Source organism: Giraffa tippelskirchi, chromosome 6, assembly GCF_054371585.1.
Source record: "Giraffa tippelskirchi isolate mGirTip1 chromosome 6, T2T-mGirTip1v1.2.pri, whole genome shotgun sequence".
Taxonomy (NCBI): Eukaryota; Metazoa; Chordata; class Mammalia; order Artiodactyla; family Giraffidae; genus Giraffa; species Giraffa tippelskirchi.
The window spans coordinates 98,998,069-99,014,382 of record NC_137280.1 but is presented as its reverse complement, the minus strand read 5'-3'; the positions used below and the strand labels follow the sequence as shown (position 1 = coordinate 99,014,382).

General features: G+C 39.7%; 1 protein-coding gene and 1 long non-coding RNA gene across 14 annotated transcripts in view; one reads left to right on the top strand and one right to left on the bottom strand.

Annotated features, from left to right (window-relative positions):
* RAPGEF6 (Rap guanine nucleotide exchange factor 6) overlaps positions 1-13,156 on the bottom strand; it is a 213,019-nt gene extending 199,863 nt beyond the window's left edge. For all 13 annotated transcript variants that reach the window (XM_081500219.1, XM_081500221.1, XM_081500223.1 and 10 more), the window contains exon 1: positions 12,869-13,156. Coding sequence is in view for 6 of the 13 variants with exons in the window: in XM_081500223.1 (XP_081356349.1) it covers positions 12,869-12,937 (69 nt within the window). In the remaining 7 variants the exon portion in view is untranslated. The remainder of the gene's footprint in view (positions 1-12,868) is intronic.
* Positions 7,500-13,151, top strand: LOC145510078 (uncharacterized). The gene is made up of 2 exons (XR_014056661.1): positions 7,500-11,719; positions 11,790-13,151. It is a non-coding gene; the product is annotated as an uncharacterized LOC145510078 (long non-coding RNA).
* Positions 13,157-16,314: the final 3,158 nt, after the last annotated feature.

Below are 16,314 nucleotides of genomic sequence, written 5' to 3'. Positions count from 1 at the left end.
CATGTGACCCTGAGCAAGGCATTTTACCTCTCAAGTATAGTTCCTTTATCTGTATGTAACCCACCTTCACTAGCTCTTGAACCATCAGCTAAAGTATTTTTGGAAATTATATATACGCACATTCACAAATACTTGCTAGGTGGTGCTGCTACTTCTGTTATGTACTAAGTGCCCCGTCTACCAAGTCCCACGGTCTCTGCCACATGTCAAAGCTGCCCAAGTTTCAGTTTGGGGCAAATAATGGAGAACATCAAACAAGGGCTGCTTATGCCTTCACAACCTCAAGTTCTTAACAACGAAGGGGCTCCTTCAGTTTTTATCTAAGCCAGATCTCAGTTTACACCAGCTAGTTCAAGATAAAGCCAAAAGGCAACTACAATGTTACAGAGCTCACAACTGTACATCCAAGAATATGACTTTGTCATAGAGTAAAGTTCACCACGCCTGGCTGCTTACCGCTCTGCAGAATTCTCTCTCTCTTATCACTCAAAAACAAGATTTTATGGTGTCGAAACTACTGAATGGCCAGAGTTTTGTTATTGTTTTTGCTTTTTTCTCAGGTTGGGGATCTCCAATACATATATGAGGTGTCTTGGAAGAGAAATTATCCAATAAAAGACCCATCCAGGTCTAGTATTCCCTTTCTATACAGTTTAGTTTACAAATGAAGGTCAGAGGGCCTTGGGAGCATAAATAAGTTCTTACTTTCCAAGGAGCTCTCTAAATGTGCACCTGCTGTAGAAAAGCACAACAGAATCTTTGTTCTGCCACCCTTAAGGATGCACACAGTGACTCCCTCAAAAATTTTTGAGTACAATGGTGCTCTTTTGCCAATTCAGAAGAAAAAAAAACACCTAAAATGTACATATAAAGACCATTATGAAAAAGATTTAATAAATAGTTACAAGAACACTAAATTTTATATTCTTTCAGTCCAAGCTCCCTCTTTAAATTTTGGTAACACAGACAAGCTAGTTTTTTTTTATAAAATGATTTTCTGGATTGTAAATAGGCAAATACATTAACATCTAGCTGAGCATGAAATATTTGCCCAACAAAAGTTTAAAGTCATATGCTTAGAAACATGAAAAGTTAAAACTGGCATTGCAGGTAAAGCTGCAAATGTGTTTTAAAGCCGTATAAAAAAGAAGTTCCTCTTTCAAAGTATGACTTAAGTTCCTCTATCTGGATTGTCTTTGAAGAACTGCCAGGTAAAACACATAGTTTCTTTATGGTCACTGTACATTATTTACATCTTAATAAGAGAATACTAACAGCAAATTTTGCCACTGTGCCAAACTTCAGTGTTTTTTCCCCAGCACTTCAAATATCAGACCAACAGAAATTACCACTAGAAAAACACGAAAACAGTATTGTTCAGATTCTTTTCCTTTTTAGTCATTCACTCTACAAATCTCTGGCTACCTACCATGTACAAGTATTGCACGATGGGAACTGGGAGATAAAGATAGTCACTGTCTTCAAGACACTTAAAATCCAGCAAGAGAGAACAAGCCAGCAATCATAACACAGAACAGTAATTGCTCTGAGAGAGGAAGGGACACAGAGAAGGAGTGGGAGATCAGATTGCAGTGATGCATCTGCATTCGTCAAGTGAGAGGATGGTGTTCAAGACAAAGGAAATAGCAAACTAGCATGTACGGCTATTACTGAGTGTTCATTATGATTGGCACTTTGTTAAATACTTTGGGGCTTCCCTGGTGGCTCACAAGGTAAAGAATCCACCTGAAACACAGGTGACCCGGGATGGATCTCTGGGTCAGGAAGATCCCCTGGAGAAGGGAATGGCTACCCACTCAAGTATTCTTGCTTGAAGAATTCCATGGACAGAGGAGCCGGGGTTGGGGGTGGGAGGGCGGTGGCGGCTACAGTTCATTCGGTAGCAAAACTTTACATATCTCATTTAGTCCACATAACAATCCCCCAAAGATATTCAATCTTAAAATTGGGTAACTTTTCCAAGGTCACTCAAATTCTCAGTGCTATAGCCCAGATCTGAAGTAGGCTTGTTTAAATGCAAACTTCCAGGACTGTAAACACTTTTCCATCTTACATAAAAGCACAGAGACAGGGGAAAATGGCACAATGGACAATGTTTCTAACTTCTATCTATATATCATAATTACTTAAGGAGTATAGAATTACTTCTATAAATACCAATGCTTGACACTCCATTCCAGAAGATTTTAATTCAAGAAATGAAAGATGGGCCTCAGCATTATAAAAAATAAATAAATAAATTCCTTAGGTTGAGAAACATATGTAGCCCAGGTTGAAAAGTACTGTGTTATAATACTCACCTTTCTCTGATAATCAGTGATGCTGACCATCTTTTCATGTTTGTTGGCCATCTGTGTGTCTTCTGTGGAGGTATGTCTCTTTAAACCTTCCGCCCATTTTTTTTTTAATTGAGTTGCATGAGCTGTTTATATATTTTGGAGATTAGTCCTCTGTCAGTCAACTCATTTGCAAATATTTTCTCCCATTCTGAGGGTTGTCTTTGCACCTCATTTATGGTTTCCTTTGCTTGCAAAAGCTTTTAAATTTAATTAGGCCCCATTTATTTTTGTTTTTATTTTCATTACTCTTGAAGGTGGGTCAAAAAAAGATCTTGCCGCGATTTATATCAAAGAGTGCTTTGCCTATATTTTCCTCTAAGAGCTTTGTAGTGTCTGGACTCATATTTAAGTCTTTAATCCATTTTGAGTTTATTTTTGTGTATGGTGTTAGGGAGTGTTCTAATTTTTTTTTTTTTTTTTAAGTGAAGGATAATTACTTTACCGAATTTTGTTTTCTGTCAAACCTCAACATGAATCAGTCATAGGTATACATATATACCTTCCCTTATGAACCTCCCTCACATCTTCCTCCCCAGGATTGTTCTAATTTCATTCTCTTACATGTAGCTGTGAAATTAAAAGATGCCTGCTCCTTGGAAGAAAAGCTATGACAAACCTAGATAGCATATTAAAAAGCAGACACATTACTTTACCAACAAAGGTTCATATAGTCAAAGCTATGGTTTTTCCAGTGGTCATGTATGGATGTGAGAGTTGGACCATAAGGAAAGCTGAGCACCAAAGAATTGATGCTTTTGTACTGTGGTGTTGGAGAAGACTCTTAAGAGTCCCTTGGACTGCAAGGAGATCAAACCAGTCTATTCTGAAGGAAATCAGTCCTGAATATTCACTGGAGGAACTGATGCTGAAGCTGAAGCTCCAATACTAAAGGTCATCTGATGCGAAGAACTGACTCACAGAAAAAGACTCTGATGCTGGGAAAGATTGCAGGCAGGAGGAGAAAGGGATGACAGAGGATGAGATGGTTGGATGGCATTACCAACTCGATGGACATGAGTTTGAGCAAGCTCCAGGAGTTGGTGATGGACAGGGAAGCCTGGTGTGCTGCAGTCTATGGGGTCACAAAGAGTCGGACACAACAGAGCAACTGAACTGAACTGTCCAGTTTTCCCAGGACCACTTACTGAAGAGACTGTCTTCTCTCCATTGTATATTCTTTCCTCGTTTGTCATAGATTAGGTGACCATAGGTGCATGGGTTTACTTCTGGGCTTTCTATTCTGTTCAACTGATCTAAACTACAATGAGGTATCACCTCACATTGGTCACAATGGTCATCATCAAAAAATCTACAAACAGTAAATGCTGGAAAGGGTGTGGAGAGAAGAGAATCCTCCTACACTGTTGGTGGGAATGTAAACAGGTATAGCTACTACAGAGAACAGTACAGAGTTTCCTTAAAATAAAAACAGAGCTACCATGTGTCCCAGCAATCCGACTCCAGGGCGTATACCTGGGGAAAACCATAATTCAAAAAGATACATATACCCCAATGTTCACTGCAGCACTAGTCAGAGTGGCCAGGACATGGACGCAACCTAAACATCCATCAACAGAGGAATGGATAAAGAGTATGTGGTACATATATATACAATGAAATATTACTTAGCCATATGAAGGGACAAAATAGTGCTGTTTGCAGAGACGTGGCTGGATCTAGAGACTGTTGTAAAGAGTGAAATTAGAAAGAGAAAAATAAATATTGTATAATATCACTTGTATGTGGAATCTAGATAAATAGTACAGATGAACTTATTTGCAAATCAGAAATAGAGACACAGATGTAGAGAACTTATCTACAGGAGGAAGGGAAGCAGGGCGGGTGTGGGAGGAATTGGAAGACTGGAACTGACATACATACACTACTATGTATACTAAGGTCACTACAGAGCACCAAGTAGAGTTCCTTGTCCCATACAGCAGATTCTCATTAGTTATCTATTTTTTACATAGTAGTGTGTGTATGCATGGTTTGAACCCAATCAGAAGTGGGCAGAAGACCTGAACAGACATTTCTCCAAAGAAGACATGCAGATGGCTAAGAAACACATGAGAAGATGCTCAACATCACTCATTATTAGAGAAATGCAAATCAAAACTACAATGAGGTTATCACCTCACACCAGTCAGAACGGCCATGATCAAAAAAAAATCTATAAACAATAAATGCTGGAGCGGGTGTGGAGAAAACGGTACCCTCTTGCACTGTTGGTGGGAATGTAAATTGATACAACCACTATGGAGAAGAGTACGGAAATGCCTTTTAAAAAACTAGGAATAAAACTACCATATGACCCAAGAGTTCCACTACTGAGCATATACCCTGAAGAAAGCATAACTGAAAAAGACACATGTACCCCAATGTTCACTGCAGCACTATTAACAATAGCTAGGTCATGGAAGCAAGCTAGATGTCCACTTACAGAAGAATGGATAAAGAAGCTGTGATACATATATACAATGGAATATTACTCAGCCACAAAAAGGAATGCATCTGAATCAGTTCTAATGATGTGGATGAACCTAGAGACTATTATACAGAGTGAAGGAAGTCAGAAAGAGAAAAACAAATATCATATTACACATATAAATGAACTCCAGAAAGATGGTACTGATGAACCTATTTCCAGGGTAGCAATGGAGATGCAGATAAAGAAAACAGACTTGTGGACACAGTAGGAGAAGGAGAGGGTATGACGAATAAAGAAATTAGCACTGAAACATATACATTACCATATGTAAAACAGATAGCTGGAGCTGGTGGGAATTTGCTATATAACGAAGGGAGCTCAAACCTGGTGCTCTGTGACTACTACCTAGAGGGGTGGGATGGGGTGGGAGGTGAGAGAGGTTCAATAGGGAGGGGACATTTGTATATGCCTATAGCTGATTCATGTTGATGTATGGCAAAAACTAACACAATATTTTAAATCAATTATCCTCCAATTAAAAATAAATAAAAATAAACTCAAGTAACTTCAAAAAAACAAAAAAAAGCATGTGTTTCGGGGTGGGGGATGATAAGGCTAGAGTGCAAGGCAGAAGATAATGGAGGACTCTACATCTTTCCCGTGCCCATCAGAGCCAAATTCATAAACGTGCAGCCTTCACTTTCTTGGTTCTTATTCTCTAATCCACTGCTGTCAGGCTCTGTAGTCAGTCCACTGAAAGCATTCTAACGGAAGCAACCTGAAGAATATAGGAGTCTTCACTTTTCCTGAACTCTCTATAGTACCTGATGTTAATAATTAGGGACTTCTTTCTGAAATATCTTCCTGCAAACTCTCCTCCTACCTCTATAAACAATTTTTTTCTTCATTATCTTTGGCAGTTTTCTTTTCCCTCCCTCATCCCTTTAATATCAGGACACTCTGAGTCTGTCCTATTCTAACTCAGTTTTTTCACTGAGTATTCCTACCAATCCCATGACTTCACCTATGACCCATAAGCTCTAGACTCTCAGACCATAAGCTGGTTTGATATGAAGCTCCAAATGCTTTTTGAACATCTGCGTCCCCCGCAGGGAGCCTCAAACCTTCTCCAAAACTGAATTCTCTTCCTACCCTAATTCTGTCTTTTAATATTGTGCTATTATACACAGTTACCCAAATGAGAAATTAAGAAATTATCTGAACTGCTTTGCTCTGAACAGACCCAATCCAAGTCTGTCCCAACAAGCAAAAGACAGAGAAGTTTGCCACATTTGCCCCAGAGCTATTGCAGACACTTGAAAGAACATAAAGACCGAGTGTCTCTTGGCCTAAAGTGCAGCATCTGAAGTTTGAGGCAGTTGCCACAAGAGTAGGGTTGGAAAGAATGAGGTGGCCAATCCAAAAAGGGTCATGTGAGTCAAGGTACAGTACAAAGGATAAGCAGAGGAAGATCAAGAAAAGCCAAGATAGGAGGTTCAAAGTCCAACCCAGAGATTAAAATGCAAAGAAGCAAAATAGTTTCCTAGTTCTCTTGGTTATAGGAAAGAATACATACTGTATGATTCCACTCAAATGAATGCAAAAACATCTTTCATGGTGAAAGATGTCAGAACAGTTTCCTTTGGGAAAAGGTACTGAGTGGGAGAGGCAAAGGGGGAGTTTCTGGAGTGCTGGTAATATTCTATAATAATAATATGGATGGTACCTAAATATATTTGTGAAAATTAAGCTGGCTATATACTTGAAAGCATGTGGAATTTACCATATGTGTATTACGTCGTTGTTTAGATGCTAAGCCATGTCTGCCTTTTGTGAACCCAAGGACTGTAGCCTGTAAGGTTCCTTTCTCCATGGGATTTCCCACTCAAGAACAATAGAGTGGGCTGCCATTTCTTTCTCCAGGGAATCTTCCCAACACAAGAACGAACCCCGTGTCTCCTGCATTGGCAGGCAGATTCTTTACCACTGAGCCACCAGGGAAGCCCCCATGTGTATTATAGTCAATTTCAAAGACTTGAAAAAAAAAAAAAGTCTGGCGGGATGTACAAACTCCCATTTCAATCAATGACCATGTTGAGACAACTCTACTTCACTATTCCACTATCTCATATTCTGCTACCTTATTTCACTCCTAAACTATTGCATTTGTTTCCTATTACTAGATCCATATCTCCTGATTTCCCAGTTATCCTGGTATAATCATTAACTGTCTTGCCTTTCACACTGAAAAATACTCTGGTGTGGACAAAATGTTGTTTGTTCATCCTACTGAAAACCACCTGCCTCTAGTATAGCCAGCTTGTACCGCTTCTTAACCCATCCCCTGGCTCCACCTACATCTTCAACAATGCCCACAGAGTAATCTTTGTAAAAGTGACCCTATTTCTGGGCTAAATAGCTGTTAAACCCTCCAACAGTTCTCCTTTATTTACAACATCCAGTCCAAATCCCTGAAATGATCCAACCCTGCTATTATATCCAGCTTCAACATTTAACATCCAACACCACGCATCATCTCCTTGTACACATAAAACACCATACACTAGTCCAGTGTTTTGTGACCCTTCTTCATTATCACACCTCTCCAAAGAGTATTTTTCTTAATTGCCACCGCGTCTCCAATTAAACATTAAGGAATAAGACATTGTCTGGTAACGATGAGTTTTGTGTAGATGTTACTACACAAAGTTTTTTGTTTTGTTTTTTTTTTTTCTTCTCCATTCCCCTAAAAGACCCAATTTTTGTCCCACTGGGAATGACATCATCCCCACTGGGAATGCATGCTTACAGACTGGCTACTTGTTCTACAAATGTACCTGGCTTGTCACCATTAGTGCCTTTGCTCCTGCTGCTCTCTGCCTGGAATGACCTCCCTTCTGGATATCATCTAGAAAGCTATTCACGATATTATGGGTTTAATTTAAAGGTCCTCCACGAAGCCTTTTCGTTTCTCACTTGCAGCTGTAAACTGCCCTATTCACATCTTCGTCATCAGTAATCTTAATGTTTTACTAATGTCTTGTCTGTCTCCTAAATCAATGAAGAATAGGGACCATGTCCAATTTCTCCCTACAACCTTGGCTTTTAGTATTCTAACATATCTGCTTACTGAATGGATAAATTAATGTTATCAACTGCATGCGGTAACCAAACATCTCAGTTTGCTGGAGACAAATGACTTCTTTAATCTGTTTTCCGGGTGTAAATATTAATCCACCTCTTCTAATTCTCAAAAATAATTTGGATGACAATTTATACTAACCTATCTAGGCAATGGGAAATAATTCTGAGCAAGAATAGAAGATGATCAGATCTCAGTATTAGAAAGATCACTCTAACCAAATGTGACAATAAATAAAATGACTCAAAAATTCAGGGGTGAAATGATAAAAGTGTGAACTAGGGTAGTTGAGCTGGATAGGAAGTAGAGAGAGACTCAAGATGTATAATCAACAAGGTTTAGTGACCAGTTAGATATAGAGAAGAAGACAGCAGGGGAAATTGAGTAAAGACACTAATTCTGAACTGAGAAACTGAGGCAGTCACCAGAAGAATATTAAAGAGTAAGAATGATGATTGTTTCAATTTCAGACAAGTGATTTAAGAACCTGGAGGACAATTCAGTAGTTATATAATGAATCTGAAGTAAATGAAAGGGGGTCAGATGTGACAGACTTATGTGTCAACCTATTAAAAATTAACAGAAGTCACATTGCTGAGTGAGACCACCCTGGTGTATAAAATCAGCAGTTCTAATGAATAGAAAGTATTATCTTTTAACATGAGGTCTTTACAAAATTAATTCTAAATTTTGTTCTGTTTAACATATTGATTGTTTAATATGTGCAAAGCATGGTATTAGGCAGTTAGAGATGGAAATATAAGAGAAATACTGTGCTCACTCTGAGGTAGAAAAGAAAGATTACAAAGAAAGAATGGCATTGAATATGAACTGAGTTGAGAAAAACGCAAATTCAGGGTCTCAATCTTGACTGTGGTGTCTTTCATTTTGGTATAAGGACTCAAAATGAGTACCTTAACAGCTTTCGTTGCTTCAGAGCACTTAGCTTCCCACGGAGTATTTAAGCCTAAAATTTCCCATTAAAAAAAAAAACTTTGTAAAGTGAAAAAGGAAATCAGAGGACTAGCTCAGGAAAGCCGATGTGCTATGGAAGTTGAATCTACAGAGTATGAGAACTGGCCAGAAAAGTAAAAACTGCTTTAGAACACAGTTCTAAATGGCATTCTTCACAAAACTTTGCATTCTCAGTGTCTGGCTCACTAGGATTATGCTTGAGTTGATAGTTTCATGTAAGGACAACAGATGGTTCAAAATAAAAGAACCATTAGTTTTGTCCCAGAAACAAACAGAAAAATTCTTTATTCATTAATTATATGATGCAAACATCTGATTACAAGATTATAAGACACTGATTCTTAATCTATTTGTATATTTTTCATAATGCTTTGTACAAAGTAGGTATTCAAGGAAAAATAAGCTGAATGAATGCATTTTACCCCTTCTATTATACACTTTCTTGACTTAGCTTCTAGGACATCACCACTCAATCCTGGTTTTTCTTCCACTGCACTGTTGACTGCCACGCATTCTCCTTTGCTGGTTTCTGCTCTTCTCACTGACCTTGTAATCATCAAGTCTCCCAGGGCACTGTCTTTGGTCCTCTTCTGTTCCCATGTACGCTCACCACTTTGGTAATTTCATCTAGTCTCATGACTTTAAACATTATCTTTAAGCTAATAACTATAAAGCTTCTATTTGCAGCCCAGCCTTCTCTTTAGAAATAATTATAAATTGTATACGCGACCCCTTACTCAACATTTCTAACAGACAGTTCAAATGTGACATGTTCAAAACTGAATTTCTGATCCATTCCTGTTCCCCAAACTACTCCTCCTGCAGCTTTCCCGGTCTCTTTGACGGCAGCTCAAACTCTCTTTGATGGTTAACTCCAACACTCCAGTTACTCTGGCCAAAAACTTTGAAATCATGCTTGATGGCTTTCCTTTCCCTCAAAGCACAAATCTAATCCATTAGCAAATCATGTTTGCTAAACCTTCAAAATATTTCCATAATTGACTACTGCTCACCACCAGCATCACTATCCTTTAGTCTGAACTATGATCATCTCTTCCTGCTTCAATGTGATAACCTCTAACTGATGTTCCTGTTTCTTTCTATCCTTGCTCCCGCAGTCTATTCTCAACCCACCAAGCAGCCAGGGGACATGTTAAAAAGTACGATTACATTGTTCCTCTGCTTCAAAACATTTTGGTGGAAAACAAAACTCTTTTTCATTTAAAATAAAAGTCAAAAATATACAATTTAGAGTCCTGCATGATAAGCTCCATCTTACATCACCATTGCCTCTCTGACTTCCTCTCTTACCACTCTACTCAAGTCGCTCAGAGCTCCTTGCTATTCCTTGAATGCACCAAACACACTCTCATCTAAGGACCTTTGCAATGACTATTCTACTTGGAAAGCTATTTCCCAATATATCCCTATGGCTAATTCTATCACATGAATCAAAGCTTTAATAAAAATTCATCTCAATCAAGACACCAACTACCTTAAACTGCACCCAGTCCTTGTCCATTTCTTCCAATTCCTTTATCCTGATCTTTTTAAAATTAGCAATTATCAGCTAACATATTATGTAACATACTTGTTTCCTGTATTTATCTGTCCATCTCCCTCCCTCTTCAGTTAGAATGCTGAAAACTTCAGCAGGGTAAGCCTGTTTAGTTCACCGATACACCCTACCGCACAAAATAATGCCTTGAACTGGTAAGCTTTCAATAACTGCTGAATATATTTATAATAGACGCTTAACAGTCCACTAAAAAGAATAAGGAACTTCTGAAAGCAGAAATGACCCCGTGAGAATTTCATCAAATTATTCATCACAAATAAATCATCACTAGAATTCAATTTATCACTTCCTTATTGATACTTCTGTGACCCCCAAACAAATTCTACATTTAATCAAAAGCACTGCCAACGATAAAACTTCCCTTAGGACTCTACACTTTCCCTACTAAGGGCCAGGGTTCAATCCCTGGTTGGGGAACTAAGATCCCACAAGTCGCGTGGTGTAGCCATAAATAAATAAAAATAGTTTAAAAAGCACTGCCAATGAATCAAGCAGTTAACATTTTATAGGCTGCTAGATGTCAGAGCTCCAGTCTGTGTACTGTGGGCAGCTGTTTCAGCATTCATTCCCTTAAACAATGCTGCTGTTCCAGTAAAACAAGATGAAGTACTTAACACAGCAAACACTAGCCAACATAACTTTGTGAACAGTTCAGAAAATTTCCTAAGGCTCAAAAATAAGCAAACCAGGTAATTTTGTTTACAAAGAGAATTAGGATTTTCCCATTAACATGCTCTCTTACCACTGCGGAACTATGCTAGAAATCAATATCAAAATGTATGTGAAAAATAACCCACTTATTTTCAAGTGCAATGTGACAGTTACCAAAAGAGATCTGACTGAGCCATTGAAAGCCTCAAAAAAGTTAGAAGACTGAAAAAACACAGAGGGTGACTGAGAAGACAAAAGAAAGTATTACTACCAAAGATATTTTAGAAACTTCATGCATTTGGAAATTAAATGTCCACTTCTAAATGATGGGTGTATCTAAGAAGCCGTAAGAAGAAAAATCAGAAAATATTTTTAACAGAATAAAAAGGAAAAGAAAATTTACCAGGATTTGTTGCATGCAGCTGAAGCTGCATGATACTTTCTAATGATATAGAAACTATGGTAGGTTCACCTGTTCAAAATGAAAGCTTTCAATTAACTCATAATGACCTCAAGAATTATCAGGGAAATTAAAACACCTAAAATTACAAATTCAAGTCTTGAACAGAGGGCTGTGGAAAGTGGAATTATCAGGGAAATTAACACACCTAAAATTACAAATTCAAGTCTTGAAAAGAGGGCTGTGGAAAGTGGTAGAATTTGCTTTGTTTCTATGCAAAGATCAGGATCGCCAACAACAAAGTCTGATCCATCAGCTAAAATTACAGCTTGACTGTCATGTCACAAAAGGTCAGTCCAAATTACTGAGATCTACTATGCAAAACATTATAAATCTGAAAAACACAAAAGCGAATTCGGAAGCACTAACCCAAAGTACCTTCTTTCATTTATTTCAATTACACACAAGACAATCCAACAATACATACAAAACATTATTTTTGCTTTTTGGTTTAAGAAACATAGCACTTATTATGGAAACTTCTCCAAATCAAGGAAAACCTCACCCCGCCCCCTAAGCACTCTACACCAACAGGCAAGGTTAACAGGTTTTAGTTATTTGCCTGAAAACTAGCCCGCAGGTCAAATGAAAACCATTTTATGCTGATACCATTACTGCTAACTCAATACAGCAGGTTTTGGATCCAAGCACAAAATACTGTAAAATTTGCCAATGACACAGTATGAAAAATCACCTCCTGAACTGATCTTTAAATACGCAGAATTCTCCACTAGAATTCATCACCTGAACTGGATGCAAAGTTTTAAACTGATGAAAACTTCATCGTTCAGGCAACTGAACAGTATTTAAAGTGCCTATATGGTTAACTTTCAGAGAAGTTATTAAACTTTAAGTAACTTTAACAAAGGTTTTTGGGTTTTCTTGTTGTTATTGTTAATGACACGGCAGTTACATTTCACTTACAACTTCCACCTCCTTTTCCACAGTCCACCTAGTTACGGGACAATCTCACTCCGAGAACCGCATTTTACCCTGAAAAAACACGGTTCAGTAATGGTGCTTTCTTATCGAAAACACTATGAAGTCACCGGCAAGAACCGGCTGTGAGGGGAAGGCAGCTTTTCGAGAAGGAAAGACGGCCGTCACCCGCCCGCAAGAAGGGCCCGGTTTAGGGCCGGGAACGCAGAGAACAGATAGCCTGGCAGCAGGTGCGAGGCTCTGGCAAAGGGACAGTCGCCGCAAGTTTCGGACCGACAGAGGGATGCTGTCCGTTGGACAACGGGAGGCTCGACGGGTCAGCTGGCCTTACCTCGGGCGTCCGCTCGGGCGGCTTCTTCTTCAGCGCCTGCCTAGCGCCAGGGTCCACAGGTGAGTTCATAGTCGCGGCCCCGGCCCCCGTGCTCCCCAGCCTGCCCTTAGCAGCCCATGCGACAGGCCATTTACGTGCGGGGGGGGGGACTACACCCTCCCCGTAATCCCCTGAAGAAGGGAACTCCGAACTGCGGCAGGGACTGCGCTTTGGCAAACAAGCCTTCGCAACGCCCGCCCAGGGCCTCAGCCCACGCGCGACTGGCCAGAAGGAAGCCCGCGCGGGGGCGGAGGGAAGGCGAATGCGCCTGCGCAGCACGCGCAAGCGCGCAAACGAACGCCTAAAGGCGTGACTCCGCGGTGACGTAAAAACTGGGGCGGTGTCCCGAAGCCTCTCCCAACCCTTCTTCGTGAGAGTTGACGAAACGTCGCGAGACTTCACTTAAACCTGTCACTGCCTCCGCCTCGTAGTTGCGGTTTCAGCCGCTCCAGCTTCCGGTGGCGGAGCCGGAAACGGGTTGTGACCGACTGAGAGAAAATACCGTATAGAGGATCGAACCGTGGGGTAGGCGTTCTGGGTGGAGAGTTGTTTGCGCCAAAATCCGGAAGTTCAGGGCGTGGCCAGGCTCGGGGCCGAGCTCCAGTTCTGCAGCTCCGACACCGCTCCCTTGGAGAATGTGCGGAAGTCGAAGGTACCATTCAACAAACGAGGAAGTTCCTATCCTGTCTTCCCTCCCTATCTTCTAATAAACCGAGTCTCTTGTGGAAGGGGCCCGCCGAGAAGAACCTACCCTAAGACGGACGCCCTGACATCAGCGCAGAGAAATAGAAGCTTCGTGGCCTTGAGCAGGAGTGGGCAGTCGCCGAGCCTGCACCCAGCTCAGAATTGAGCGCTGGTTCGCGAAGTCAGTCTGGACTACGTTCAGATAACCAATGCCCTCCCTCCCTCCGCTCAACCCCTTCTCAGGGTTGCCTGACTTAAAGAGTGTGCGCTTTTTACATTTTATACACTAGTCTGTTTCCCAACAGGCCGAATAATGCAAATGAACATTGATAAGAAAAACATCTATTCTCCGGGGCAGCCAGACATCTGTAGAGGCTGTTTCCACTGGAACGTCACTGACAGAATTCCAGAATCCATCCTTCTGAACAAGCCTATCTCAGCGCACAGATGGGCCGCACTAAGTCACACAATTTTCCTTGGAGTGACATAATCATGTCCTTTCCACTGAATACAGCTTAGAATTTTTTTACAGTAATTATGGTTCATTAAGTAAATCTGATTTAAGATTATGACGTTGTTCCCATTAATTTTTTAATGACATGTTAAGAAAATTTTAGAGTAACAAAAGGGAAAAGAGAGTTCAAGCTGCAACATTCACCATTTCAGGGATCCGGTAATGATGGATGATGTTAATAAGGGGCTTTGTTTTCCGTTGGTCATTCAGCTTGCCCAAACTTGGAAGTTTACAACATAATATTAGCACATTTCTTTTTTGAGTAGAGGGCAAAAACTTTACCACGGAAGCTATGGCTCAGCCACTCAAAATTTTCAGTTGGTCACGAATAATTGCAATAACCCACTTTCGTCATTTTTTGTGTGTATATTCTCTCAAAAATCGTACTAAGATCACAAAGGTTACCCCATTTTTCAAGCATGTTTCCAAAGCCACACCAGTATTTTGAAAAGAGGGAAAAGGAATTAAAAGTATGACAACCATGAGTTTGGACTTTTACGGGCAAATATCTATATGTGTGTCTTTAATAGGCCATTTCTAGTTAAATAACTTGGTTATTTCTGAACTTCAGTTTATCTGTAAAATGGGACTAGTAAAAAAACTACTGCTTTGGAATTTTCTGAGGATTACATACATAGACTTCCCGGGTGGCTCAGACGGTAAAGCGTCTGACTACAATGCAGGAGACCCAGGTTCAGTCCCTGGGTTGGGAAGATCTCCTGGAATGGCAACCCACTCCAGTATCCTTGCCTAGAAAATCCCATGGAGGAAGGAACCTGGCAGGCTAACAGTCCATGGGGTCACAAAGAGTCGGACACAACTGAGCGACCTTTCTTTCTTTCTTTCTACATACATGAGATAATTTACATGAACAATCTGCACAATCCAAGCACTCTTATTATTTCTATTACTTTACGTCTACGAAGTGATTTCTCTAAAGCATAAATTCAAATTTGAAGAACTGGATAGGGTTTTTTTCATCTGCCGTTTTTTTCACCAGAACTATTCAGAAACACATTTAAGTATTCATGAAGATGTGGAGCAACAGGAACTCATACAAACTGCCAGTTAAGTGTATATTGGGAAACCACTTAGAAAAAAGAAGTTATCTAGTAAAGCTGAAATTTAACATACCCTTTGACAGCAAGCCTGCTTTTTGATGTTTGTCCTGAAGAACACCCAGAAAAGATGAACAAAAATGGTCACTGTTCATAATAGCCAAAAATAGGAATAATCCACTTGTTCATCAACTATAGAATGGGTAAACTGTTGTATATTCTTTCAGTGGAACACCACCCACATAGCACAAGAATGAATCTCCAACATAATGCTGACAGGAAAAAAAAGCAAAATATGGAGTATCACTACAGAAAGTTCAAACACAAACAAATCTGAAGAATACCACTTAGGGATGCATACAAAGAAGTAAAATTATAGAGAGAAGAGTAAGGAAATGTTCATGAAAGTCAGGGTGGAAGTCACAAAATGAGAAGGCGGAGTATTATGATCAGGATAGGGCACATGCAGATGGGGGAGGTATTCTGGGTTACTGAATTTACTTCTTGATCTAAGTGATGGTTACAATAGTGTGTATTTATTCATCTTATACTTGACAAGGAAAATGAATTGTCTACAAAAATACTTATTAATATAGACTTTATTGTGATAAGACAGCAACAGTAAAAATAGTATATTAATATCCATAGTAACTATACACAGCTAAATTTGAGGATATTTTCAAAGTCTATGTTGTCCTTTACCATCCTGTATTATGCTTTGGTATGCTAAAAAAAAAAGTGAAGAGACAGAGTGAGAGCTCTAATAACTATTTTCAGAGAAAAGCCAACCTCCAGGACAGGATTCACCAGTATTAACATACATCTGAAAGGAAAAAATAATGGTTCTTAAATTCTAGGTGGTTGAATCATTAAAGATGGTTAAATATTGCTCCCCTGGTGTCTCAGTGGTAAGGAATGCGCCTGCCAATGCAAGAGATGGAAAGTTCAATCCCTGGATTCAGAAGATCCCCTGGAGAAGAAAATGGCCACCCACTCCAGTAGTCTTGCCTGGAAAAATCCCACGGACAGAGGAGCCTGGCAGGTTACAGTCCATGGGGTCGCAAAAGAGTCAGACACAACTTTGCTATGAAACAAAAACAAATCTTTAAAAAAAGAAAAAGTAGCTTAACTCTTTACCCAATCTTAATTTT